Source organism: Prorops nasuta, unplaced genomic scaffold, assembly GCF_024137725.1.
Source record: "Prorops nasuta isolate Cenicafe-Biocafe unplaced genomic scaffold, Cenicafe_Pnas_1.2 PNAS00009, whole genome shotgun sequence".
Classification (NCBI taxonomy): domain Eukaryota; kingdom Metazoa; phylum Arthropoda; class Insecta; order Hymenoptera; family Bethylidae; genus Prorops; species Prorops nasuta.
Window position 1 is genome coordinate 3,754,356 of NW_027116806.1, and position 27,453 is coordinate 3,781,808.

Consider the following 27,453-nt stretch of genomic DNA (forward strand, 5'->3'; position numbering starts at 1 on the left):
ACTTTCTACTGCTCGTGGACAGAAAGGATCAAACAAACATATCCAGATGAGTAATTTTTCAGTACAAAATAGATGTGAAATGCTATGAGGTAGATTCTTTGTGGTTTGTTTTTTATTATAGGTACTTATAATATTGGACAAATTTAAGAAACGACGTCATGAATGTGCAGCTTGGATTAATAAAATATATAAGTATCGATGGAAATTGACCAGTGGAATATAGGAATAGATTAGTCTGAAAATTGGTTTAAAAATTACAGAAAAAATGTCTCGCAATCTCAATATAAATTATAGGTAAGAGCACCAAAATACCTGCACTTTAACTAATAATAATAATCAATATATAGGTAAAAAAATACAAATAATATGTATTCTTAAATAGGTATTGTTAAAGCTAGAATGTTTGGTCATCACATATTTTTTCATCGATTGAAGACAGTTTGGGACTTACATACATTTTCTAATGTAATTATTTTTTATGAAAATGTCTTTGCCATGATTTTGAAGCTTAGGTCAACAGGACTGCATACCTCTGTTGATTAGGATATAAATCTAAATATGCCAATCGCAACTATCTTGCCTGAAGTTCTGGGCCACATATTTTGGTAAAAATGAAAAATATTTTAAGGAAGGATGAACGTCGAGGGTTATTATGAAGATAAGATGAATTTATTAATATCATTGCAAACTAATCTTTTTCAAATAGAATAAGTGACTAATTTGTTTCTATTTCAGGCTGTGAAATTGAGAGGACAATTTGTAGAGCATCAGATCCATTAGAAATTTATTCAATTTCACAACATGCTGAGGAACTTTGATCGCGTTTCAATCTATTATAGTATAATCGATTGAAATGGTTAAAGATATTACTACGACGAATAATAGTTAAAACCTAAAAAAAATGGTTAATTGGAGCATTGTTTTTGTAATTTCTAGTTTAATTAGCAGTATATAATCGCATTAAATCCTGTAATAGTAATGTTAGTAGATATTTCTGCATATATTATTTGTACGAAATATTTTTGAAATTACTGTATGCAATTATTGCCTTCTTCGTTTAATTTGGAGAGCGCGAGAAATATAATGATGAAATTATCGAATATTTACATTTTAGTTTATATAATATCGATGTTATTTGGATATTGAGATGAAATATATGAGAATTTTTAAAATGTGCAATGTATCCTACGAATATTTGAATTTCAAAGAGGTCTTAGTTATATTAACACTTTATGTAATAAAAATTAGCTCATATTTTTTAGTTGTAGGAAACTAATTATTAATGCTATTATTGGAAGTTTGGATAATTCCTTAATTAATAAAAATTATATTTTACAATTTAAACATCTTTTATTCTAAATAAAATTTGATATTAATGTCAACGCTTACAAATTATAATACATATATATTTCAAAAATATATTTTAATTATAAATAGAGCTCAAAATGACCTCCACCAACTGCATAACACATCTCTATTCGTTTACTGAAGCTGTTCAATACGTTTTGCAGGTGCTGAGGTGTTAATCTCTCGCATTCTCCAATTATTAAATCTCGTAGATCTTCCAGGCTTTCGATCTCCATTCCATTGTAGATCCTATTTTTGATATGCCCCCAGATCCCAAAGTCGAGAGGAGCAAGATCGGGCGATCTTGGGGGCCACTCAATAGGGCCGTATTTCCCAATCCACCTTCCAGGATATTTGGCATGCAAATACTCGACCACAAATCTTGCCGTGTGCGGTGGAGCCCCATCTTGCTGAAATACTATGCGTCCCTAAAACATGTACCAAGATTATTTTTCAAATTAACTTTCTATATATTTCATAATTGTTTTTAAAGATTATTGAAAAGTTACATTATCAGCAGCCACTCTTTGAACTCTTGACTGAACATCATTCATCAGCAGATTTAAATACTTTTCGGCATTTAAATTGCCGTCGATAAATATTGGCCCGATGACATTTTCTCCCCATATTCCCAACCAGACATTTAGCTTCTCCTGATATTGGGTGTGAGATTCTATGGATTCGCGTGGGTTATCTTTTGACCAAAATCGAGTATTTTGCTTATTTGGCGAGTGTGTTAAGACGAACGTCGATTCGTCGGTAAATAAAATATTATTTAGGAGAGCTCCATCATCATCTATTTTATCCATCATTATTTTGCAAAACTGTAGTCTTTTTTCATAGTCCACTTCTTTGAGTTGTTGGCAGGTGTTGATTTTATATGCATAAAATTTGGCTTTTTTCAATATTCCGTGGACCGTTGATTTTGAGATACCATGCTGCCTACTGATGTCCATCAGCGATTGTCTTGCGTTACTCTCGGCGCAAGTTATGACAGCTTCTTTAATATTTTGTTGTACAGCCCTATTTGGACGATTTTTTTTTAATATGGCTTGCGTCTAAACATCCGGTAGCCTCGAATTTTTTTATCAGACGGAAAACCGAACTGGTAGAGGGGTGGGGGGAATCATTATATTCTCTTGTAAATAATTCTATAATTTTTTTTATAGAGTTACCGCTGTAGTACCATTTTACTATCTGTATTTTTTGTTTGGTATCCATTTTTAATTAAACTGAAACAATTAATACAACGTTCTGTAATATATCAAGTTAACCAGAAATTGTCTTAATCTTTAGATACTACATATTTTAAACAAACAAATTTGATACTCACATTGTATATTTAATCTTTAATTAGTCAAATTCTTCGGTATAGCCACTGCTAATTCGCTGGTTCAATTTCTTCAAAAGAGACGTTTTAAACAATTGCTGCAACGTCTCTTTTGAAGAAATTGAACCAGCGAATTAGCAGTGGCTATACCGAAGAATTTGACTAATTAAAGATTAAATATACAATGTGAGTATCAAATTTGTTTGTTTAAAATATGTAGTATCTAAAGATTAAGACAATTTCTGGTTAACTTGATATATTACAGAACGTTGTATTAATTGTTTCAGTTTAATTAAAAATGGATACCAAACAAAAAATACAGATAGTAAAATGGTACTACAGCGGTAACTCTATAAAAAAAATTATAGAATTATTTACAAGAGAATATAATGATTCCCCCCACCCCTCTACCAGTTCGGTTTTCCGTCTGATAAAAAAATTCGAGGCTACCGGATTTTTAGACGCAAGCCATATTAAAAAAAATCGTCCAAATAGGGCTGTACAACAAAATATTAAAGAAGCTGTCATAACTTGCGCCGAGAGTAACGCAAGACAATCGCTGATGGACATCAGTAGGCAGCATGGTATCTCAAAATCAACGGTCCACGGAATATTGAAAAAAGCCAAATTTTATGCATATAAAATCAACACCTGCCAACAACTCAAAGAAGTGGACTATGAAAACAGACTACAGTTTTGCAAAATAATGATGGATAAAATAGATGATGATGGAGCTCTCCTAAATAATATTTTATTTACCGACGAATCGACGTTCGTCTTAACACACTCGCCAAATAAGCAAAATACTCGATTTTGGTCAAAAGATAACCCACGCGAATCCATAGAATCTCACACCCAATATCAGGAGAAGCTAAATGTCTGGTTGGGAATATGGGGAGAAAATGTCATCGGGCCAATATTTATCGACGGCAATTTAAATGCCGAAAAGTATTTAAATCTGCTGATGAATGATGTTCAGTCAAGAGTTCAAAGAGTGGCTGCTGATAATGTAACTTTTCAATAATCTTTAAAAACAATTATGAAATATATAGAAAGTTAATTTGAAAAATAATCTTGGTACATGTTTTAGGGACGCATAGTATTTCAGCAAGATGGGGCTCCACCGCACACGGCAAGATTTGTGGTCGAGTATTTGCATGCCAAATATCCTGGAAGGTGGATTGGGAAATACGGCCCTATTGAGTGGCCCCCAAGATCGCCCGATTTTGCTCCTCTCGACTTTGGGATCTGGGGGCATATCAAAAATAGGATCTACAATGGAATGGAGATCGAAAGCCTGGAAGATCTACGAGATTTAATAATTGGAGAATGCGAGAGATTAACACCTCAGCACCTGCAAAACGTATTGAACAGCTTCAGTAAACGAATAGAGATGTGTTATGCAGTTGGTGGAGGTCATTTTGAGCTCTATTTATAATTAAAATATATTTTTGAAATATATATGTATTATAATTTGTAAGCGTTGACATTAATATCAAATTTTATTTAGAATAAAAGATGTTTAAATTGTAAAATATAATTTTTATTAATTAAGGAATTATCCAAACTTCCAATAATAGCATTAATAATTAGTTTCCTACAACTAAAAAATATGAGCTAATTTTTATTACATAAAGTGTTAATATAACTAAGACCTCTTTGAAATTCAAATATTCGTAGGATACATTGCACATTTTAAAAATTCTCATATATTTCATCTCAATATCCAAATAACATCGATATTATATAAACTAAAATGTAAATATTCGATAATTTCATCATTATATTTCTCGCGCTCTCCAAATTAAACGAAGAAGGCAATAATTGCATACAGTAATTTCAAAAATATTTCGTACAAATAATATATGCAGAAATATCTACTAACATTACTATTACAGGATTTAATGCGATTATATACTGCTAATTAAACTAGAAATTACAAAAACAATGCTCCAATTAACCATTTTTTTTAGGTTTTAACTATTATTCGTCGTAGTAATATCTTTAACCATTTCAATCGATTATACTATAATAGATTGAAACGCGATCAAAGTTCCTCAGCATGTTGTGAAATTGAATAAATTTCTAATGGATCTGATGCTCTACAAATTGTCCTCTCAATTTCACAGCCTGAAATAGAAACAAATTAGTCACTTATTCTATTTGAAAAAGATTAGTTTGCAATGATATTAATAAATTCATCTTATCTTCATAATAACCCTCGACGTTCATCCTTCCTTAAAATATTTTTCATTTTTACCAAAATATGTGGCCCAGAACTTCAGGCAAGATAGTTGCGATTGGCATATTTAGATTTATATCCTAATCAACAGAGGTATGCAGTCCTGTTGACCTAAGCTTCAAAATCATGGCAAAGACATTTTCATAAAAAATAATTACATTAGAAAATGTATGTAAGTCCCAAACTGTCTTCAATCGATGAAAAAATATGTGATGACCAAACATTCTAGCTTTAACAATACCTATTTAAGAATACATATTATTTGTATTTTTTTACCTATATATTGATTATTATTATTAGTTAAAGTGCAGGTATTTTGGTGCTCTTACCTATAATTTATATTGAGATTGCGAGACATTTTTTCTGTAATTTTTAAACCAATTTTCAGACTAATCTATTCCTATATTCCACTGGTCAATTTCCATCGATACTTATATATTTTATTAATCCAAGCTGCACATTCATGACGTCGTTTCTTAAATTTGTCCAATATTATAAGTACCTATAATAAAAAACAAACCACAAAGAATCTACCTCATAGCATTTCACATCTATTTTGTACTGAAAAATTACTCATCTGGATATGTTTGTTTGATCCTTTCTGTCCACGAGCAGTAGAAAGTTCACGCCTTCACAGCTTCCTCCATTTGTCTGAATCTAATGATATCTATCAAGCAGCTAGGCATATGCTACACTTATTACGTACATTGTTGGAACTTCAAATGTCTTATCTATCGTACATAGTATAAGCACTCTCAAGCTGCGACTATTCCAGTTTAACTATATGGTCCATGATCTGCGAAGGAAAGAAGTATTTTACAAAAAAGTAAAAACGAAAATTAAATAAATTTGGTATTTATTAAAAATATTTCATTATAATTTTATACCTCTTGAAATCCTTAAAATCCTCCACCTTCACTACATCTTAAGATAACCTATACGTTATTTCTTGTTGCTTTATCCACCGAATCTAATGTGAATATAAACAACATAACATTTAATATTTAAACATCGTTATTTAATTATGTGTACAATATTTATTTTCATATTATTCTCACCTTTTCATTTTGATCGTCATTAACCTTACTATTTTTGACATTTCCTTTTGACATTTCTTTCATTCTATCATCTTTCTACTTGCGAAACACACGTGTGAAATTATTACACACCAAAATGGTGGCTCGTCTCAGTTATGTTATTACTGTGTTGGCGACAACTAATTTTAGGTTGGCACTACGCGAAACTGACCAATCAATGCTTTAGGATTCGATCAAACTGAGTGCTACAGTCAACTAACACGAATCTCCTATATGCCGCCGTTAGAAAAACGCCCTGTATGTATAGATGCTAACAAAACATTTTCCAGTAAAGAAAAATATTCTGGCGGCAGAGAAAGAATTTTATAGTAAATTACACCTATTTTTTGAACTGAAGCATGGGATCCTATTGGATTATTTATTTCTAAATCATCATAATAAATTGCTAATGGCAGTACAATTTTTCCATTAAATTTTATCTTAATTTTTGACCACAATTCTGCTTGTAAAAATGAACCAATTGTTCCCATCCTTCTTTCTTCCATAGTCTCCATATAAGATACAATTTGTTCATAAATATTAGGTAGTTCCAAAAATTGTTTCAAAACTTCACGCATTGAAATAAATTGACCAGTAGCAGATTTTACATCTATTTTTTCAGTCCCGCAATGTTTTCTTTTATGTAATATAGGTTTTATAAAAAAAGGTTGGGGTTTAACAAAGCACCCTGATTCTAATAAATACTTTTGACGTAAATATTCAGTTTCTAAGCGTTTAAATGGATTAGAAATAATATTAAAAATTTGTTTTACTTTAGGGTCAACAGATTTTTCTATTCCATTAATTGACTGTAACAATTGCACACTACATTTTGAGAATAATTCTGACGTAATCTCAATAATTTGTTGAATAACAGATCTATTCAAAAGTGGCTGTGAATACAATTTGCCAATAAAAGAAAGAGCTGCGTTTTTGACCAATTTTTCAATATCAATAATGTCGTCATTACATATATTCTCTGAATTTGTGATGATATCATTATTATTATTACATATATCTGTATTAAATTCTTCTATGTTATTGTCTATATTATTAACATTTATACCATTTATATTATTGTCTAAATTATTTTGACTATTTATATTAAACAAAGGAGCATGTTTTGATCGCATGTGTTTCTTATAAGTGTAAACATTACTAAATACGCGACAACACGAAGGTTGCTTACAACGAACAAAGTTATTCAAATGAAAACTATGTTTTACCTTTAAATGAGCAAAATGCAACGTCATATTATTATATTGATTATCACAAAATGGGCAATTCAACATTTTAATTGGAAATCAAATTTTCTATTAATTTAGAAATAAATGTTTAGTAATATTAGTAAAACGTCAAATGTCTTAATTTTCTATACCAACTTAATTTCTATAATTCAGTTTTTGCAGTAGCTTCATAATATGTGGTTGCATTACATCATATAATGTTTCGATTGCATACAAGCCTCGTTGAATAAATATCCAAACTTGTTTTGCTTCAGGAGGAAAATCTGTATGCCATGTCAAAAATATTTTCATACAAATATCCAATGCTTTAATGGGTGAATCAAATCGATAACGTATTTCATCGACAATAACATAAAAATCAGTTACTTCTTCAATATGTGGTCCAATCCCAATCATAAATGGTTGAACAGTTAACTGCCATTTATACATTTCTGTCCTCTTCTTTTCAATAATTTCATTTATGTCTGAAGACAGCTGAAAACAAAGTAACATCCATAAATATTATATAAGAATAATACATGGAAACTTTATTTTCATTTTAAATCTGCTATAATTATAGGTAGTGGAATATGAACGAAAATGTAACCTACTTTTGCATGGATTGCAATCCCACATTGACTCTCTCTTATTGTAGGCTTCCAATAAATATTAGTCTTTTGAGCTACACATCCTCGTGGTGTAAGGAAATGTGATAATAGCAGTATTTGAATAAATTCCTTGGCATCTGAAAATACCAATTTGTAACTTTAAATAATTATTAAATACAAAGTAAATTATATTGCATAATTAAAACAATTTGTTAATCATAAATGTGACATAATAAAAATAAGAACATACGTTGGCTAATATTTTCATTATTCATCAATCTCAAAAGTTCTTTCGCAGTATCACTTTTCTTTTGTTTTTCTACTATACGTAATAGATTATCAAAAAATATATTCCAATTTGAATAAACATCAATGGTACAGGAAGAGAATAACTCTTCAAAATCAATATCAATTAACTTATGACCACTCTTTGGATCAAGTAGAATAGGATATATTTTTAAGTACTCCTGTACTGTTCCAGAAGTTTCTAATAATTTCTTATATCTAACTTTTGCAGTTCTTCTCCAATGAGGCTTTGCTTCATTAATGTCTGTATTATGAGAAAGCCAAGAAAGACTTCTCTTAACTTCATCATCTAAAATATCATATTTTATTAGCTTTGTGAAAATTATATAGGATATAAAACGTATACCTAAATTAGTAAAATTATTATCATCTTCACTATTTTTATTATGTCTGCTATATCCACACATTCTACGATATAACTTTAATTTATTATGAAACATATCTACTAATCTACCTCTTGAACGTAAACTTTTCTTCTTTTCACCTGAATTTCTTAACCAAATTGGAGGGATATAATAAATTTCATTTATTTCATGAGGGAAGTTTCTTTTAATCTCCTCAGTTAAATCAGAAAAATCTGAATTGGTCAGACGGCTAAAATATAAAACCATATTTACTGGATGAAGTTATAAATAAATTAAAAATACATATCATAGAGCACAATGTACCTATTGCAGCTAGTTATTAAATCAGCAACAATAATTTCACAAAGTAAAAGTGATGATTTATCTGATAACTCTTGGTTATTAGCATACTCGGCCATTAATGCTTTCCCAAAATTATGCTGCCGTAATAAATTTTTAACATAATTAGCCTCTCCGTTTTTTATTCGTATCCGATATTCACTTTCAAAATTATATATTTTTTTTTTAATGGATTGTTCGTATATCTCTACATCACTATCACTGGAAAGCTAAAAATTAACTGTAGAATGAAATTATTATAATATCAGTTGAATAATGTACTTACATTACTGTTTCGTTCATCTTTTTCATGCATCTCGAAATATTCCTTTCCAACTGCAATAAATTCTTCGTCGTCTTACTTTGATTTAACTTTTATCACTACAGAAGTTCACTTAGAAATTCAATAATCTCTAATTCATTGAAGTTTTTCCCAGTAAAAGCACGTACTGTATTAATCTCCTGCTCCTGACTTTTTACGTACACACTTCATTATTATATTATACAGGGAATTTGAGGCATAATATGCATGGAGAAGATATTGATATTTTTCTAGTTACTCTGTTTGGTGTAACATGGGCTAAAACTTCAAATCGGTAGGATGTACTATGCATGTAGCATCTATAAAGACAACTGAAGATCGCGAGCCTGACTACCCGAACAGTTGCAAGTTACATTTTTTGCACTATAGAATGTAAACAAATAGGCGGGGCGTACCGTACAGCTCCGCGCGTCGTATATTTATGGTGTAAGAGAAAAACACAATATGCTACATATGCATGAATATAAAAGAATCACTTATTGCTCCAAAATAATTTACGCATGAATCAAAGTTGCCAATATTTCTTATAAAAATGATTGAAAGCCTTCCTTTTAAGAAATTCGACTATTTTAATTTAAATAAGTTTTGTGTTTCCATTAAAAGAAAGCATGTTTCAATAAAGCTTCATTAATAATATTAATTTAATTACCTAAGAAATTTTGTTATAATGGATAAATTATTGTAAAAATGATTCTTTATATTTCATCGAATCCTACATGAGGTTGGCTGAACTATGCGTATATTCTTTTTCAAATACATTTTTGTTTTACACAAATATGTATTATTTTCACACTACTAAATATTTAGTTTAAACAGTTATATCAAACACTTGACGTAATTTAATGCATGATATTTAATCAATACTGCAAGTTATTATTTTAATTATAATTACTTTGGTGTAACTGTATATAACTCAACCTCATGGCATCGTTGACAAAATTTTCTTTTTTTTCTCAGTGTAGTCATTGTAGAGTCGTGCGTGCTAACTGAGGTGTGTGTTAATGTACACGTATACTGTAAAGGTAAACCGAGATTGATTAAATGAAATAAATGAGATAGCTGCTGTAACGCGCGATTTCGGGGGAAAGGTTTTCTTCAATAAAATTAAGCACTGCAGTATTCTAAATAAAAATTTTCATCTATTTTCTACTTTGTTAGGTGCTTATTCTCTCCATTTACAAATAACTATTTACACTGGCTTCGACGCCACGGCCTCTCCCGACAGCCTGTGTGGGAAATAAGACATTAAGCCGTCTTGCCGCGGAAACTTACAAATAATTTTGTTAATTCTAAGCGGTGCTGCTACTGGTGCTTCTTGGCGCATTCGGTTTATTCTAATTTCTTTCTTGATTAAATTCTTAGGGCGCCAGGCCCACCATGGGCACCAACCGAATAGCCTTCTATTCCCTCGAAGCACTTTTCACCGCTTTCCCGGCGTTCCCGTGATTCTATCTCTCTTTCTTAGGGTCGCCCGAGTGCCGAAACCTATTGCTAGCCGATTTTTCTTTCTATATCGAGACCGCACTTCTTACGGACTATGTGTCTCCTCCAGGCAGTGACACACGTCTGGCCGGAGACTGATTCGCCCAAAATTATCGTGTTCGCATACCTTATAACCTACTCGCTATATCGAGTCAAAAGTCGCTACAGCCAACTTTCTTTCGGACTTTTCATATCGGGTTCGCTCTTTCTAGTCACGCTCTAACGCTCCGCAGCCCTGGTTATGTACCTCCTTCCTGTATTAATTAGGCAGATTTTCCCCCCTTTTCTTTGCTTTCTTACGAAGCACGTCCGTTTATTCACGCAGTTAACTAGGCAGTGTCTCGCACCTACGTCTGTTGCTTTTGCCAGTTTTCTAGGAAGTTCCTCTCTCGCCGCGTGCTCGCGACGGCATTACAGTCGGCGCGAAAGCTCTCGCAATATGACCAATCGCGCACAAAGCGCGAAAATTCAAAATTCTTAACGTGACAAAAATCGAATCCAGAATTTTCACGTTACACTGCATATACATGTGCACCACTACAGATTCACCTCAAATGTGGCTGATGTGTTGGCAAATCCTGAAATGAATACATTTTGAGAAATATTTTTCGTCTCGAAATGTGTAAAACTATACACTTTATAGTGTGTTACCCATATGAGGAATGCCATTACTGACAATTGATCCATGATTGGGCCAATATTGTAAAACAGACTACAGGACTCCCGGAACTTGGCCAATGATTGGCCAAGAGTAAGAAAGCCAGTTCTTGAATTACAGTAATGGCCCAATGCTGGCGAACTTAGTTAAACCAAGAATAGGCTTACCATTGCTTGGCCAAGTATTGGCAATCCTGAGGTTATAATGTCAATACTGGGACAATGCTGGGCTAATGCTGGGTCTAAAATTACTGATTCGCAGTTCGACTATATGCACGATACGATTACAATAAATTATATTTAATGCAATTATTTACTGAATTAAACATATATTAAATATATATTACAGTTTACATAGATTTATATTTGTTACTCATGTATTGCGTATCTCATGTAACAGAGATATTGCGTAATTTTCATTCTCTGTGAAAAAAAAAAGCGGAATACATTTAGTAATAATGACATTTGCACAAATAGTACGGATAGTCGAATCAAATTGAACTATTTTAAAAACGCCGATTTCTGTAGACATAGTCGGTTTCTTAAAAATCTGTTTTTGATCAATTCCTTCATACCCCGAAAGATAGATGTCCTATAATTTATTGTTACAGTCATTTTTTACAAAAATTTTTCGAACGCTAAACACATTTCCGGACTCTAACGAAATCAAATTATTTGGGTGACTCGTTTTTATTGTCATTCCGCATACATTAAATTGGTATGCAATATACAGCGTACATACTATTTTGGTACTTTTCAAGCTGATTAGTATTAACGATACAATCTTGAACAGCACTCAAATGTCGAACATTTGGTTTCGAATGTGTATTCATTTCTGATAGTCTATTAACTATTTGCTGAAGTGGCTTGTTCGTTGACTTTACCAACTTTTTGAAAAAACCAATATAACTTTCTCCCCAAAAGGCTGATAAATCACTCAGCGGCGCATTATAGTATTCGGTATCATCATTGATGTAAATTACATAGTGTATTGTCAAAGTGAGTGATTCTTCACCATATAAACTTGACATTCGAAGAAAAAATTTTTTTATACAAAAATTTGCATAATCTACCATATGAAGATAATAACGATTATTTAAGATTCGACACGCAACATAAAGCAACAAAAAGTGACGATAATAATCTTTTGCTAACACATTTTTCAACATAATTACACTAGCATAAAGAAGGAAAAAGCGAAATTGCGTGGCTTTCCATCTGCCAACACAATCTAAATCAAATTTTTTTCTTTGAAACTCCATCAGTACATTTTTGGTAATAGAATTTAAGCGTTCTTTCAATTCTTTTTTTTCCCTTATTTTTAATGTTGCTTTATTTCCAAGAGATGTCCATTTTTCCAGTAAAAATTTCATGACACCTGCATATAACAGATACATTGAGTCTATTACAACATTTCTCACTATATCAAAGCTCCTTATTCCTATCAATGGAGATACAAAATTTTTACAGTGATGCTCAGGTTGTTGCTTTGATTCGAATAAATCTTTATTTCGTTTCGAGCAATCAATCTCTGAATATTATAACGTTATTCCCGTCAGTGTGAGGGGCCACTCACACTACAGGTTTTCTCATTACCTTCGCCCATCCTTATTTATCGGTATCAGGGCGCCAGTTGGTCAGTTGGGTGGCCAACAACCCTACGTTATCATTGGAGTCTTTCAACCCCATTCTCTATGCATCTTATACGGCCCTGAGGCCATGCATTTGGACGGTAGCGGTAGCCAGGGTCGCTCAGTATGCTAGGTCGTGGAGAGAGGGGAGGGTTCCTTGCGGATGTCCGAGCCTCGCAGACCTATCTGCTGAGGGGCATACATTTATCCCTCACCACCCACACACAGGTGGTGGTAAGGAGTGCGGGAACATGCGGTATCATTGCCAAGCATATAGAGTTTGCCAGGAGTGGACCACCACGGAGGCAATGTTCGCGGCCCGTCCAGCCATAGCGCAAGCCTATGGGATTACGGAGGGCACCGGGACACATTCCAACGGGCTAACTACGCCCCTGCACAACCCACTATGCATTGGCCGGTATCCTGTCGTGACGGAGTCGGCGACATTTTCCCACCCGCTTATAGTAATTTTTATAATATTCAGTTGGCAACTCTGAACTCATGAATCATAAAATATCAGATTAAAACTTAAGGCGTAATATTGGCCGGAAGTTTTGGTTTTTGACAGCTTTAAAAGGTATTGTGTATTTGATATGAAGTATGATTTCAATGCACAAATATTATTTTTTGAATGAAAGTGCTAAACACAATATAAATAAAAATGAAGATAATTAAGCACGCTAGCTATAATATGCAAAAGGAAAATAATATTTCTGCTATATTTTATTTAATGTAAAGTAGTGGGGATTAACTGTCTTAAATATTTAACAAAACTTTACTAATATTAACTGAAAATAAAAAGTAATGATTTCTTTTTTAGGTTGGAGAAAAGCAACTTAATATGGAAATGGTTATAATCTGCAAGATAAGAAATACCACTGAAGCTATAGCATATATCAGATAAGTTACAAATTATTTGCCTTTATATTATCAACTTTTACACAAAGAAAATGAATAAGTGTTACTTTGTGAAAATTTTAATTCCTTCCGCAGGCTGTACAATTAACACTCATTCATCCTGCAAATGTTATCGACAAGAGTAACCTGGATGTTGGACTTCAAAGTAATGTCCCCTCGACAATTTATTGGTATACATATGATAGGAGCAATAATGTTGGTTTACTTTGTGCTGCTAGAGGAATATACTAATAAAGCGACAAATAAAACCATTGCATATATGTGAACATTTCCAGGTAAAAATACAATTTCAACTATTTAACTGTGGTTGATATTAACGTTAATCTATCTTAGAATATATTGTAATCTGATTTATATTTATGTAAAAAATACTTACTTTAAATAATTTTCCCATTTTTATATTGCAGATACTTTGAAATGTATTGTCACTGAAAATTTAAATACTATTGAAATGTTTAAAAACACCACATTTAAATCCAGAGAAAAAAAAGGTGTCGTAAAAATGTTGAAATTCTCCATTTTTTTGAACAAATTGAAAAAATAATGCAAGAAAAAAATTATGAGGAAATTACAAACTTATTTGACAACCTAGAAGAAGTGCAGCAATTAAAAAACAAAGAAAAGGAAAATATGATTCTTCAATTACAAAATATTAAATTAAAACAAATTGATAACATTATATATAAACAAAACTTAATTCCACAAATTGAAATAGATAACGATTCATACGATAACTTTGTAGATCAGTTAATATTATTAAAGAATCGATATTGGAAGATGGATGAAGATGTATTTATCTTTGAAATAATAAATAGAAATAATTAAATAAATATGTTAGTTTAATTGTTAAATAGATATTTAACTGTTTACTTGCTTATCTTTGCAATATTATTAATTTGAATGTATCTTTGATAGATTAGTAATTGAAACTATCTTTTATTGCTCTTGTAAATCAATAACCAAATAGAACTTTTTGTTACAATTCGAAAGTCCTGTTATTCTACATATATCAATAACATTGCCAGCAAAAAGAAATAATTAAGACCTACAAAGAAATTAAAATTTCTATACCCACACAAACACACAGACCTATTACATTTTCTTATTGTAAGAATTGATAATATGGATAGAAACAATTTACAATTATTTTGGACCAAATTTATATACCGAACTAAGCTTGAACTTTAGTGTTGTAATTAATTGAAATATAGACGAGTTAAGCATTATATTGAAAGTTAATTGGGATCAATCTAATAAAACCATGATAATGTTTTCTTCCACTTATAAAATTGCTATACGATACTACAACTGATGGTATCTCTGATTATGTATATTATAACTGCTTTCACATTGAAATAAAACATTTATGATCTAAATAAGAAATTATTACTCTATTTTCACCTAAAATTAATTTGTCTTATTAAAAATATTTAGACCATCTAAGGCAACCGTCTTATTAAAATAAAAAAGGGAATATATTACTGTTTAGATATCAACCACAGTTAAATAGTTGAAAATTGTATTTTTACCTGGAAATGTTTACATATATGCAATGGTTTTATTTGTCGCTTTATTTGTATATTCCTCTAGCAGCACAAAGTAAACCAACATTATTGCTCCTATCATATATATACCAATAAATTGTCGAGGGGACATTACTTTGAAGTCCAACATCCAGGTTACTCTTGTCGATAACATTTGCAAGATGAATGAGAGTTAATTGTACAGCCTGCGGAAGGAATTAAAATTTTCACAAAGTAACACTTATTCATTTTCTTTGTGTAAAAGTTGATAATATAAAGGCAAATAATTTGTAACTTATCTGATATATGCTATAGCTTCAGTGGTATTTCTTATCTTGCAGATTATAACCATTTCCATATTAAGTTGCTTTTCTCCAACCTAAAAAAGAAATCATTACTTTTTATTTTCAGTTAATATTAGTAAAGTTTTGTTAAATATTTAAGACAGTTAATCCCCACTACTTTACATTAAATAAAATATAGCAGAAATATTATTTTCATTTTGCATATTATAACTAGCGTGCTTAATTATCTTCATTTTTATTTATATTGTGCTTAGCACTTTCACTCAAAAAATAATATTTGTGCATTGAAATATTTGAAATCATACTTCATATCAAATACACAATTGTACCTTTCAAAGCTGTCAAAAACCAAAACTTCCGGCCAATATTACGCCTTAAGTTTTAATCTGATATTTTATGATTCATGAGTTCAGAATTGCCAACTGTATATTATAAAAATTACTATAAGCGGGTGGGAAAATGTCGCCGACTCTCGTGACGTACGTGCAGGCTGGCCTATAGCACACGCCTCATGTACGCGAACGGACCCATGGCTGCTGAGTGCCGCGTCACGCGCTCACCAGCACGCACGGACACATCAGCACAGTCCCATGGTCGCGTTCCGACTTCCTGCTATGGCAGTCTGCGCACGACATTCGCGCAGCCTGCTTGAAGCGCGTAACCAGCGTTCAAGCCAGACTCGATGCTCTATCTCCCCTCCTCGTGGGGACTCATAGACACGGTCATTCTTTTTAGGACTCCCCGAGGCCACTTCTCCTTATCTCAGGTTGCCTGGGTTGTTTGGCATGGCCCTGCCTTACTTATCAGGGTAACCTGGACATCGTTTACTGGAGCGCCGGTCTTTTCATCCGGGCCTCTGCCTGTCAACGGGGTCTATCCTTGACGTTAGCTATAATCCACTCGTGAACCTATCTCACGAGTCGGTAACGTAGGGAATAATAATATCCACTGTTCGGTAGCTTTTATACTTTTTTTTCGGTATCTCGTATACGTAACGGGGAGCGTCGTTACAATATATACGTTTCTTTCTTCTTTTTTCGCCCACTGAAACGCCTTTAATATTACACCTTTCGTACGCATAAAACGAGCCTGGAGGCTTAATATACTTAATGTAAGCTCTTGCTGGTGAATCGGCTATTATACATATCAACACAAATTTATATTTTTTATCATTAATGATAATTCCATGCTCACTTAGTAGTTAGTAGGTTCGTTTCTGAGACAAAATCCTTTAAATAATCATGTACCGAATTTGGTTTAGAATCTCCATAGTAGATACCCACCAAGAATGGCGTGCTTTCATAATCTTTATGAAATATCTTCATTATTATTGGCCAAAGATGAAATTTTGAACTTTTATATACTTGCATACCATCAATATGGGTTAAAACAGATATTTTTTCTTCTTTTTAACCAATCAAATGCAGTTTCAAAATTTGACTTTGAATTCCTAGGTAAATAAATTCACCAGACGTTTCATTTTTACTTAACATTACAGATGTACTTCGACAATGCACTGTGTAACGAAGTTCCCCGTTACGTATACGAGATACCGAATAAAAAGTATAAAAGCTACCGAACAGTGGATATTATTATTCCCTACGTTACCGACTCGTGAGATAGGTTCACGAGTGGATTATAGCTAACGTCAAGGATAGACCCCGTTGACAGGCAGAGGCCCGGATGAAAAGACCGGCGCGCCAGTAAAGGATGTCCAGGTTGCCCTGAGAAGTAAGGCAGGGCCATGCCAAACACCCCAGGCAACCTGAGATAAGGAGAAGCGGCCTCGGGGAGTCCTAAAAAGAATGACCGTGTCTATGAGTACCCACGAGGGGAGATAGAACATCGAGTCTGGCTTGAACGCTGGTTACGCGTTTCAAGCAGGCTGCGCGAATGTCGTGCGCAGGCTGCCATAACAGGCAGTCTAAACGCGACCGTGGGACTGTGCTGATGTGTCCGTGCGTGCTGGTGAGCGCGTGACGCGGCACTCAGACAGCCATGTGTCCGTTTGCGTACGTGAGGCGTGTGCTGTAGGTCAGCCTGCACGTACGTCACGACTGGATACCGGCCAATGCATAGTGGGTTGTGCAGGGGCGTAGTTAGCCCGTTGGAATGTGTTCCGGTGCTCTCCGTAATTCCATAGGCTTGCGCTATGGTTGGACGGGCCGCGAACATTGCCTCCGTGGTGGTCCGCTCCTGGCAAACTCTATGCTAGGCAATGAAACCGCATGTTCCCGCACTCCTCACCACCACCTGTGTGTGGGTGGTGAGGGATAAATGTATGCCCCTCAGCAGATAGGTCTGCGAGGCTCGGACTTCCGCAAGGAACCCTCCCCTCTCTCCACGACATAGAGCGACCCTGGCTACCGCTACCGTCCAAATGCATGGCCGCAGGGCCGTATAAGATGCATAGAAAATGGAGTCGAAAGACTCAAATGATACGGTAGGGTTGTTGGCCACCCAACTGACCAACTGGCGCCCTGATACCGATAAATAAAGACGGGCGAAGGTAATGGGAAAACCCGTAGTGTGAGTGGCCCCTCACACTGATGGGAATAACGTTACAAATTTAATAAAAGTACCTTCCCAGTTACACACTTAATATGTATTATTAATTATTTTAGTAAATGGGCGCAACACGAAGGCATTCGGTTCTCCACCACGCCGCCGGAACATGCGCAGTTCAATATTTACATTATACGCCGGAGTAATGCAATATGTCCTATTACGCTACTCCCAGCAGTCCCAGCGGTCGCGAAAAAACGCGTAAATACACCGGAGTCACATAAAATAATATAATTTCGATTCAATCAACACGAAATATTGCAATACAAGTAAATTTAAATATTTAAAATAAACAAATTCAGCCTTTATGTAGAAAACATAGATTTGTTATATCAATGAATCATTTATTCAGTTCTAAAACAGGAATTTTTATATCTAAATCTGAACAGATATTTAATTCACTCTAATGAATAAAAATTTTGCCACATTTAAGGAATATATTCGACACGAAAAATTCAATTAGTTCTAAATAGATAATAGAAATTTTTGAAATAAAGAGCAGGATGATAACAATTTAAAAAAAGGATAGCTTAAATTACGGAAGAATAATGCTACATTGCTACTGATAAAACGTTCATTTCATTCTAACGAAAATTTTTTTCTTATTATAAGAATATAAATTTACGCCAAGAAAATGTATCATTTCATTTTTAAATATTCTACTTTCTTAAACGAAGAAATTGAAATGGTTGAATTAAAAAGCATAACGATGACAAACCAAACAAAAGATAACTTCAATTAGAGAGATAATATGACATTGGTATCGATTAAATGTTCATTTTACTTGAACGAAAAATCATTCTAGTTAAAAGAATATCATTAGCATCATGAAGATACTACTCTATAATTACAAGGCACCTATTTGATTCTGATGAATGCAATGTTGCCTCTATTTGACGAAGTATTATTGTCCAAAAATAAGGATAGATTGATTTTTGGACAATAATATTTCGTGAACACGAGGCAAGATCGCATTGATCGGAAGCAAATAGATGGCTTTCAATTAAGGAGCGTTATTTTCATGATGCAAGATGATTTTCTTTTAACAGGAATAAATATTCTTTCAAATGAAGTGAACGTTTAATCGGTACCAATGTCATATTATTTCTCAAACTGAAGTTATCCTTTATTTGATTTGTCGTCGTTATGTCTTTTAATTTAACGATTTCAATTCCTTCGTTCAAGAAAGTAGAATATTTAAAAATAAAGTGTTATATTTTCTTGACACAAGTTTATATTCTTTTAATAAGAAAAAAATTTTCGTTCGAATGAAATGAACATTTTATCAGTAACAATGTAACATTATTCTTCAACAATTTAAGCTATCCTTTTTTTAAATTGTTACCATCCTGCTCTTTATTTCAAAAATTTCTATTATCTATTTAGAACAAATTGAATTTTTTGTGTCGAATATATTCCTTAAATGTAGCAAAATTTTTATTCATTAGAGTGAATTAAATATCTGTTCAGATTTAGATATAAAAATTCCTGTTTTAGAACTGAATAAATGATTCATTGATATAACAAATCTATGTTTTCTACATAAATGCTGAATTTGTTTCTTTTAGATATTTCAATTTACTTGTATTGCAATATATCGTGTTGATTGAATCGAAATTATATTATTTTAATGGAAACACTAATTTCTCTATTGCTAACAATTATTCAACCATTAAAAATAAAATTATAATTTCCTTACATTCAATTTTTATAATTTGGTATAAGTAAAGATTTCTTTATATTTAAACGGACTAGTTACTCCATTTAGTGGACTTCTTTTATTTCGCTTCTAATGAATAAATATGTTCGAGATTGGGAGGAGCAGAAAATGTTGCGAAGTAGATTCCGCATTTCTCTGTTATATCTCCCATCTCTATTGCGCTCACAATAGACGGCTAGACCGACAGCGTCTAGCCGCTCTATCTGTCTCTCTCTCCGCGGCGCGCTTGCGCGTCTTCTGGCCCTGGCGCGTCGCGGCCGCGAAGCGACACTACTTGCGCGCTTGGCCACTAGGTGGCCAGCGCCCGCGGCAGCTCTCTCGCTGGCAAGATTAGTGTCGCGTAATTATATAGATGGGTCCTTGATAAGGACCCATCGCACCTCAGCCTTGCTCTATCGCTGCTACCCGCAGCAACAGCAGCAGTTTTTTGCGCCTTCTTGGCAACTCGCCTCAACGGCATTTTTGGACGCCTTCACGGCCGGCAACGAGCGCCTCCACCGGCGAACTCCACGGATCGACTACTTTGGTAAGTATCACCCACCACCCAATGCCAACCAAGAGGGGACTACCCCTCTGCGGCATTTCCTCCCTCCTAAGGGAAATTTCTCCGGGGACTGCCCGGGAGAAGTCCACCCTCTCCTTCCCTTCCACACTGCCTCCGAGGACTACCTCGGACCAGAGATGTTAACTTGTGGGAATTCGGTATCCCCACCACGCCGCCACTAGCTTGCACGCACACAGTGCCAGCGGTACATCGGTGAGCCAACCCCACTACTGTCGCCGCTCGCTGGTCACGCACACAGCTACATCGATACGTGCGTGTCTCGGCTTTCGCCGTTGAAGTTCGGTTAGCTCCGGTGAGGTATGAGTACGAGAGGGATGAATATACTTTTCTCGGACCTCTCTTTCGCTCTCTATTTCACCTAAGTTTAGCCAACGAGCCGCGCGAAACTCCTTTTCCAAGGGTGTCGGCCGGCTCGATGCGCTCGTAAGAGAAATTTATTTTTTGACAATTATAATACAGGAAAATTATTAAATGTTACTATAATTTAACAATTATCCTCAAAATTGTAAAAAATTTTTGTATATAAAAAATTATTATGAGATGAAATAAAACTAACAAAGAAATAATATTATCCGTGTAACTAATTGAAAGAAAAAACCCTTATTATATTGCACAAAATGATCACTGAAGTGTGACATTTAAAATTAATTAAATAAAAAATTATACGAGAATACATGAGATTGATTAATTTGAAAAAATGGTTAAAAATGAGGTAAAAACTCGACCATTTTCTTGCAACATCACTGTACCGATGGTGATTTGGATTTGCAAATATCACAAAATTGTCCAAAATTCATCAATTTCCTATGAAATGCAAAAATCTGACATAATTTCTATGATGAGAGCCTAATAAATGAAAATGTGGGGCGGCTAGGATGTTTCTTCGGTTACTTTCTTGTATGGTACACCTATAAGCGAATGAAATCTCCTAAAAAATATGCCAAAATAATGGCAGGAAATAAAATTGCGCCTTAATATTACAATGTAAAATACAATGTCAAGAAATAGCTCAAACTAACAACTTTCAAACTTGTTTCATGCAAAATTTTAGTGTAGGAGGTACTTCCGCCTTGAAAATTTTGCAAATTCATGTATAATTGTTGATAAATAAATAATTATTGATCCAGAATGCACTTAAAATAAAGGATTATTAAAATTGAGTTTTACACTATGAGCTTTAAAAATCTGACTTTATTTCTATATTGAGAGGCAAATAATTCCGTTGGTCAAGCTTCTTGGCTCTTTTTTCGGCCATAATCTGGTGTAAAATGTCCGAATGAACAAATAGATGCTATAAATGATAACCAAATCACGTTGGAATCAAAAGTTGGCTTTCATAGCTATGTTGCAAAATCAAGCCTAGAAATGGCTAAAATTGTCCATTTTCAAACTCATTTTCTACAAAATTGGAGTGTCGTAGCCGCTTCCGGTTGGATTTTTTTGCTATTTCAGGTATAATTGTCAGTAATAATAATAAAAATACCCTCTGATTGCATTGGAATTGAAATATTCATGCAATTGAGTTTTACACTATGAGAATAAAAAATCTGACTTTAAGCACATATTGAGAGGCAAATAACTCAATTTCTCTTGCTTCTCGGCTCTTTTTTCGGCCATAATCTGGTGTAAAATGTCCGAATGAACAAATACATACTATAAATGATCATTAAATCACCTTGGAACCAAAAGTTGACTTTCATAGCTATGTTGCAAAATCAAGCCTAGAAATGGCTAAAATTGTCCATTTTCAAACACATTTAATGGGAAAGTGGAGTGTCGTAGCCGCTTCCGGTTGGATTTTTTTGCTATTTCAGGTATAGTTGTCAGTAATAATAATAAAAATACCCTCTGAAAGCTCTGAAATGGTAAGTTTATTGAAATTCAATTTTACCCTATGAGAATCAAAAATCTGACTTTAAGCACATATTGAGAGGCAAATAACTCAATTTCTCTTGCTTCTCGGCTCTTTTTTCGGCCATAATCTGGTGTAAAATGTCCGAATGAACAAATACATACTATAAATGATCATTAAATCACCTTGGAACCAAAAGTTGACTTTCATAGCTATGTTGCAAAATCAAGCCTAGAAATGGCTAAAATTGTCCATTTTCAAACATTTAATGGGAAAGTGGAGTGTCGTAGCCGCTTCCGGTTGGATTTTTTTGCTATTTCAGGTATAGTTGTCAGTAATAATAATAAAAATACCCTCTGAAAGCTCTGAAATGGTAAGTTTATTGAAATTGAATTTTACCCTATGAGAATCAAAAATCTGACTTTAAGCACATATTGAGAGGCAATTAACTCAATTTCTCTTGCTTCTCGGCTCTTTTTTCGGCCATAATCTGGTCTAAAATGTCCGAATGAACAAATAGATGCTATTAATCATCATCAAATCATGTCCGACTCTAATTCTAGTTTCCTAAGCTGTGCTGCAATATAGTGTTCTTGAATGGCTGAAATGTAGGTCTTCAAATCATCATATCTAAATTAACGGTCTCTACGAGGTGGCTCCTTCTGTGAAGTAAAATAGGAGTAAGGGTTTATGAAATAAATAGAGGTGTGAAATACATTTTATTTTTTTTTATTTAATTATAATACACAAAATAACCCGCAGGACGGGAATTGCTGCGCTGTCTGGGGTATTCTTCCCTGACCCGGCTATGATAGTAGCGCCTACTATTTCCCCTACTAGAAGCTCGAGCTGTAACAGAAAAAAGGAAAACATTCTTAGATTAGATACCATTGTAATAATTAATCTAATTCTTTATATAACTAATAGGAAAGGAAAGGTTCTGTAAATGGAAAAGATGAAATGCCTAACTACACTTAAGATTCTTCATGCTTACGTATATAGCCGGGTCTCGCCGCCTGAGTGGCAGGCACGAACGCTTGCACTGCCACTTGTTGTTGCTGCTGTTGCTGCGGCTGCTGCGGTTGCAGTTGCTGCTGCTGCGGCTGCTGTTGTTGCAGTTGCTGCTGCTGCGGCTGCTGTTGTTGCTGCTGCAGCTGCTGTTGTTGCTGCGGCTGCAGTTGCTGCTGCGGCTGCAGTTGCTGCTGCTGTGGCTGCTGCTGCTCCAGCCGCTCCAGCCGCTCCTTAATTTGGTGGAGGAGAACCCCGTTCTCCTCCACCCGCTCCTTTATAATTCGCAGGAGATCCTTCGTAGTTTCTGTAACAGATAATCCTTAATAAAATTTATTATTTGCAAAATAGACTTTACTAAAAAGTTCGTTTCCACTCACCATTCCCATTGGGCATAGGTTCGGCCATGATTCTGTAACAAACAAAAAGAATTGAAATTATTATATGAAGGAAAAGGTTTTTGTATTCGATAAATGAGACAATTATAATGGAGAAAGTAAAGTGAGAGAAATGTCAAAAATTTATTGAATACTGTTGAAAGTACTTACATTATCCTTCCTTTGCTTCTGCTTTCGAAGTTAATCCGTCGAGATTCAAGATACGAGTGAGGTACCAACGAAGTTCGTCTTCACCAAATCACCACAGTACTTTTCAAATTAAATATACAAGGTGTCCTATTGGTTTTCTAACACAATTGTTACATGAGAACCTATTATTGTTGGAGATATTATTTCACATGATTAGTTGCTTTATTCTATTTGCCATCTTTATTATTTACTGTATACCCTGTGTATTATATACAAGTTCTTCTACATTACAGTAACCGTAACTTTTAAATCGAGAAGGAACCGATTTGGAATTCTTCTTAACGCGATATAAATTAAATTTCTAATTTCCGATACTGAAATAAATTAAGTATTACTTACATTTAATAATATTTTAATTATTTCATGAAAATCTTTACGAAAAAAATGACTACTGCAGTGGGATTCGAACCCACGTCCTACGGTACAGAGGTCTGACGCCTTACCCACTACACCACAAGGCTCCATTGGATAGTTAAAACTTTATCGTCTATATAATCTAAGCGATAATGCGTAAATATTTTATATGCTTTAATAAAATATTATTTGGCAGTTAGACTAAAAGAATTTGTTATTAATTGAATTATTTATTAATTCAATTTATTACTAATAGCTTGTTGGCTATTTATATCGGAAATTTTTAATTTTCTGGGGAAGTCGTGTAGTGGGTGAGTGGATAGCGCATAAGAATGCTGATCCTGTTGTCACAGGTTCGATTCCCAGTGAAACTATCAGTTTTTTTTAATGCCAACTAATTAATTATCCGTCAGGTCATCAACCCTACATTACAAATCGTTGAACCTTACCCCATTTCTGCCTTTATTTGTACACAATTTAATAAATGTATAAAAGTAGATGAAGCCTTTGTATCTTGGGCATTTGCCTTAAAGCTATTAATCGGATTAATTGACAGTTTCGTGATATAAAGTGATTAAAGTGATAGGAAGAGTGGAAAATGTCTTCCAGTGAAAATAGCCCGGTATCAAAAAAGACTAGAATGTCTTCCAATCCGCAAAAGAGAAAAAGCAGCCACAAAAAGAAATTTCAATATCATTGGTATGATTTGAACCCATCTTGGATGAAGTGGGCAAAGCCGATACCTGATGACAGTAGTAAGTTTCACTGTTTAATTTGCGATAAAGTTTTAAATTGCGGTTATTCGGAAATTCAGAAACATGAGTCCTCCAGCATTCACGTGCAAAATGCTGTTCAATTTTCAAATCGGCATATTCCGCAAAGCTCCAGTAGCTCATCTAATTCCGCAGAATTTTCGAAGGAAAAAGAATTTGATTTTCTTGAACGCGTTAAAATAGCGGAAATAAGATTGTCAACGTTTTTTGTAGAACATAATATCCCGTATATAGCAAGCTCCGCAATGGTTAATATGTTTAAACAGATAGGCAAGGAACCGGAAGTACTACAAGCCATAACATTAGGACGTGTTAAATTATCAAAAATTATAACTAATGTGGTTTGTCGCGAAGAAACACAAAGTCTCACGGAAACGTTACAAAATACAAAATTCTCGGTATTTGTTGATGAGACTTCGGATTTAACAAATGAAAAATGGTTTTCAATAATGGTTCGGTATATTGAACCTGCGTCATTGCAAATTCAAACACGTCTATTGCAATTAATAAATATTGACGCAAGAGATTGTTCGGCCGAAAAGTTATTTTCCGCGTTTAATAATGAAATGGTAAAAAAACAAATACCATTAAGCCAAATATTAGCAATAGCCTGTGACAATGCATCTGTTATGATCGGTAGAAATTCGTCTTTTCGAACGAAAATATTAGAAAAGAATGCAAATATAATAACGTTTCCATGCATATGTCATTTATCGTCACTCGTTGCTTCCGCTGCTTGTAAAGAGCTACCTTCATTCCCGGAAGAATTTGTGAAGAAAATTGTTAATTTCGTGAGCGGAAGCCCTAAACGGACGGCAATATTTCGGGAATTTCAAAGGTGTTTTGCAGGAAAAATAACAAATTTGTTGAAGCATGCCGAAACTCGATGGCTTACTCGCTATAAATGTATTGATCGTGTATTAGAATATTGGGATGTTCTAAATAACTTTCTATTAGAACAATCCTCAGAAAATAATATGCAAGCCTATGAATTGCACCAATGTATGCAGAACGCTGAAACTAAAGCGTATTTGTATTTTCTGCATTTTATTTTAAATAAGTTCAATACTTTTAATGCCGAGTTTCAAGCACGCGAAACAAAACTGCATTTATTGCAGCCAAAATCGGTTGAAATTTTAATTTTTATTTTAAGAAATTTCATGAAACCTGCATTATTGAAGTTTTGCATAGCTCAAGCAAATTTCTGTGATATTAATTTTTCCAAGGATATTAATATTATTCCGTTGGAAGATATAAACGTAGGATATGATTGTGAAGAATATCTGCAAGACCAAAAGAGTAAAGAAACGTTAACGCAAATGCAAGTTCATGATATTAAAAAGAATTGTTTAAAACTTTTAATAAAAGCTGCTGACGAAATTCGTAACCGTTTCCCAATACATGATGAGTTTTATAAAAATTTTACAGTTCTTGATAACGAGAACTCACTTTTTAACTCAGATAGAGAATCATCGGCTGCAGCATTATTAAAAATTGGCAATACATTTGGTATAAAAAATGACATAGAGCTAAAAAAAGAATGGTTTTCTTTATTTAACGATGAGTCAGCAGATCAGAAATATAAATGGTCTAGACTTTCCTTCGATGACATGTGGATAAAAATTTCGCAAACTAAATGTGAAAGGAAGGAAAAATATCCTTTGTTGAAATTACTATCGTGTATAGTACGGTCACTTCCACATTCGAATGCAGAAGCAGAACGGTGCTTTTCAATCATTCCTGATGTCAAAACGAAAAAAAGGAATCGTATAAGTTCTGCTACTTTAAATGCAATTTGCGTCATTAAAAATTATTTGAAATGTACAAATCATGATAGCATTACAATGCCAATAAGTAAAAAACACATAAAATTAACTGAAAAAGATAATTTATACGCAAGAAGTTACGTCGAAAATAAGGTAACTCTTACAATTCATGGATACACAAATGACGATGATGATATTGATGGTGATTTTGATGACGAAGTACTTTACGATAATTGAAGGAATGTCTGACGGATTCGACAATTATAAAATCGAGTGAAACTATGTCTGACGGATTCGACAATTATAAAATCAAGTGAAAAAATGTCTGACGGATTCGACAATTATAAAATCAAGTGAAAAAATGTCTGACGGATTCGACAAATGAGAATAGTGTCTGACGGATTCGACAGTTCAAAGAAAATACGTAAAATTGACCGAAAAAATACGTAAACCGCGAAAGGAGGGTTTTTTAGTGGGTAGGCGCTGTCAGAAGAACCATGTAGTTCGAACTTAATAAGTATATTAATTCGACACAAGCATGGAGATGGTGAGTCCCACACTATTTAGTATACGGCTAAAATATATATTCATTCCAACAATTGAACTT

At 33.8% G+C, this 27,453-nt stretch overlaps 4 protein-coding genes across 4 annotated transcripts; 2 read left to right on the forward strand and 2 right to left on the reverse strand.

The window, feature by feature from the left end:
• The first annotated feature begins 2,975 nt into the window (after positions 1 to 2,975).
• LOC136776181 (uncharacterized) lies at positions 2,976 to 4,115 on the forward strand. Its single transcript, XM_066731562.1, has 2 exons — positions 2,976 to 3,686; positions 3,768 to 4,115. Exons 1-2 carry the CDS (start codon positions 2,976 to 2,978, stop codon positions 4,113 to 4,115), a joined length of 1,059 nt encoding a protein of 352 aa, XP_066587659.1.
• A 3,122-nt stretch (positions 4,116 to 7,237) lies between these two features.
• LOC136776182 (uncharacterized) lies at positions 7,238 to 9,134 on the reverse strand. The gene is made up of 7 exons (XM_066731563.1): positions 9,105 to 9,134; positions 8,804 to 9,048; positions 8,590 to 8,729; positions 8,080 to 8,424; positions 7,833 to 7,966; positions 7,609 to 7,716; positions 7,238 to 7,505 (listed from the first exon to the last, which is right to left on the reverse strand). Exons 1-7 carry the CDS (start codon positions 9,132 to 9,134, stop codon positions 7,428 to 7,430), a joined length of 1,080 nt encoding a protein of 359 aa, XP_066587660.1. The 3' UTR covers positions 7,238 to 7,427.
• A 13,957-nt stretch (positions 9,135 to 23,091) lies between these two features.
• Positions 23,092 to 24,360, reverse strand: LOC136776183 (putative uncharacterized protein DDB_G0274435). The gene is made up of 4 exons (XM_066731564.1): positions 23,915 to 24,360; positions 23,747 to 23,778; positions 23,353 to 23,673; positions 23,092 to 23,207 (listed from the first exon to the last, which is right to left on the reverse strand). Exons 2-4 carry the CDS (start codon positions 23,772 to 23,774, stop codon positions 23,092 to 23,094), a joined length of 465 nt encoding a protein of 154 aa, XP_066587661.1. The 5' UTR covers positions 23,775 to 23,778; positions 23,915 to 24,360.
• Positions 24,361 to 24,905: 545 nt separating this feature from the next.
• Positions 24,906 to 27,083, forward strand: LOC136776184 (protein FAM200A-like). The gene has a single exon (XM_066731565.1). The coding sequence runs from the start codon at positions 24,906 to 24,908 to the stop codon at positions 27,081 to 27,083; it is 2,178 nt and encodes a 725-aa protein (XP_066587662.1).
• The last annotated feature ends 370 nt before the right edge of the window (positions 27,084 to 27,453 follow it).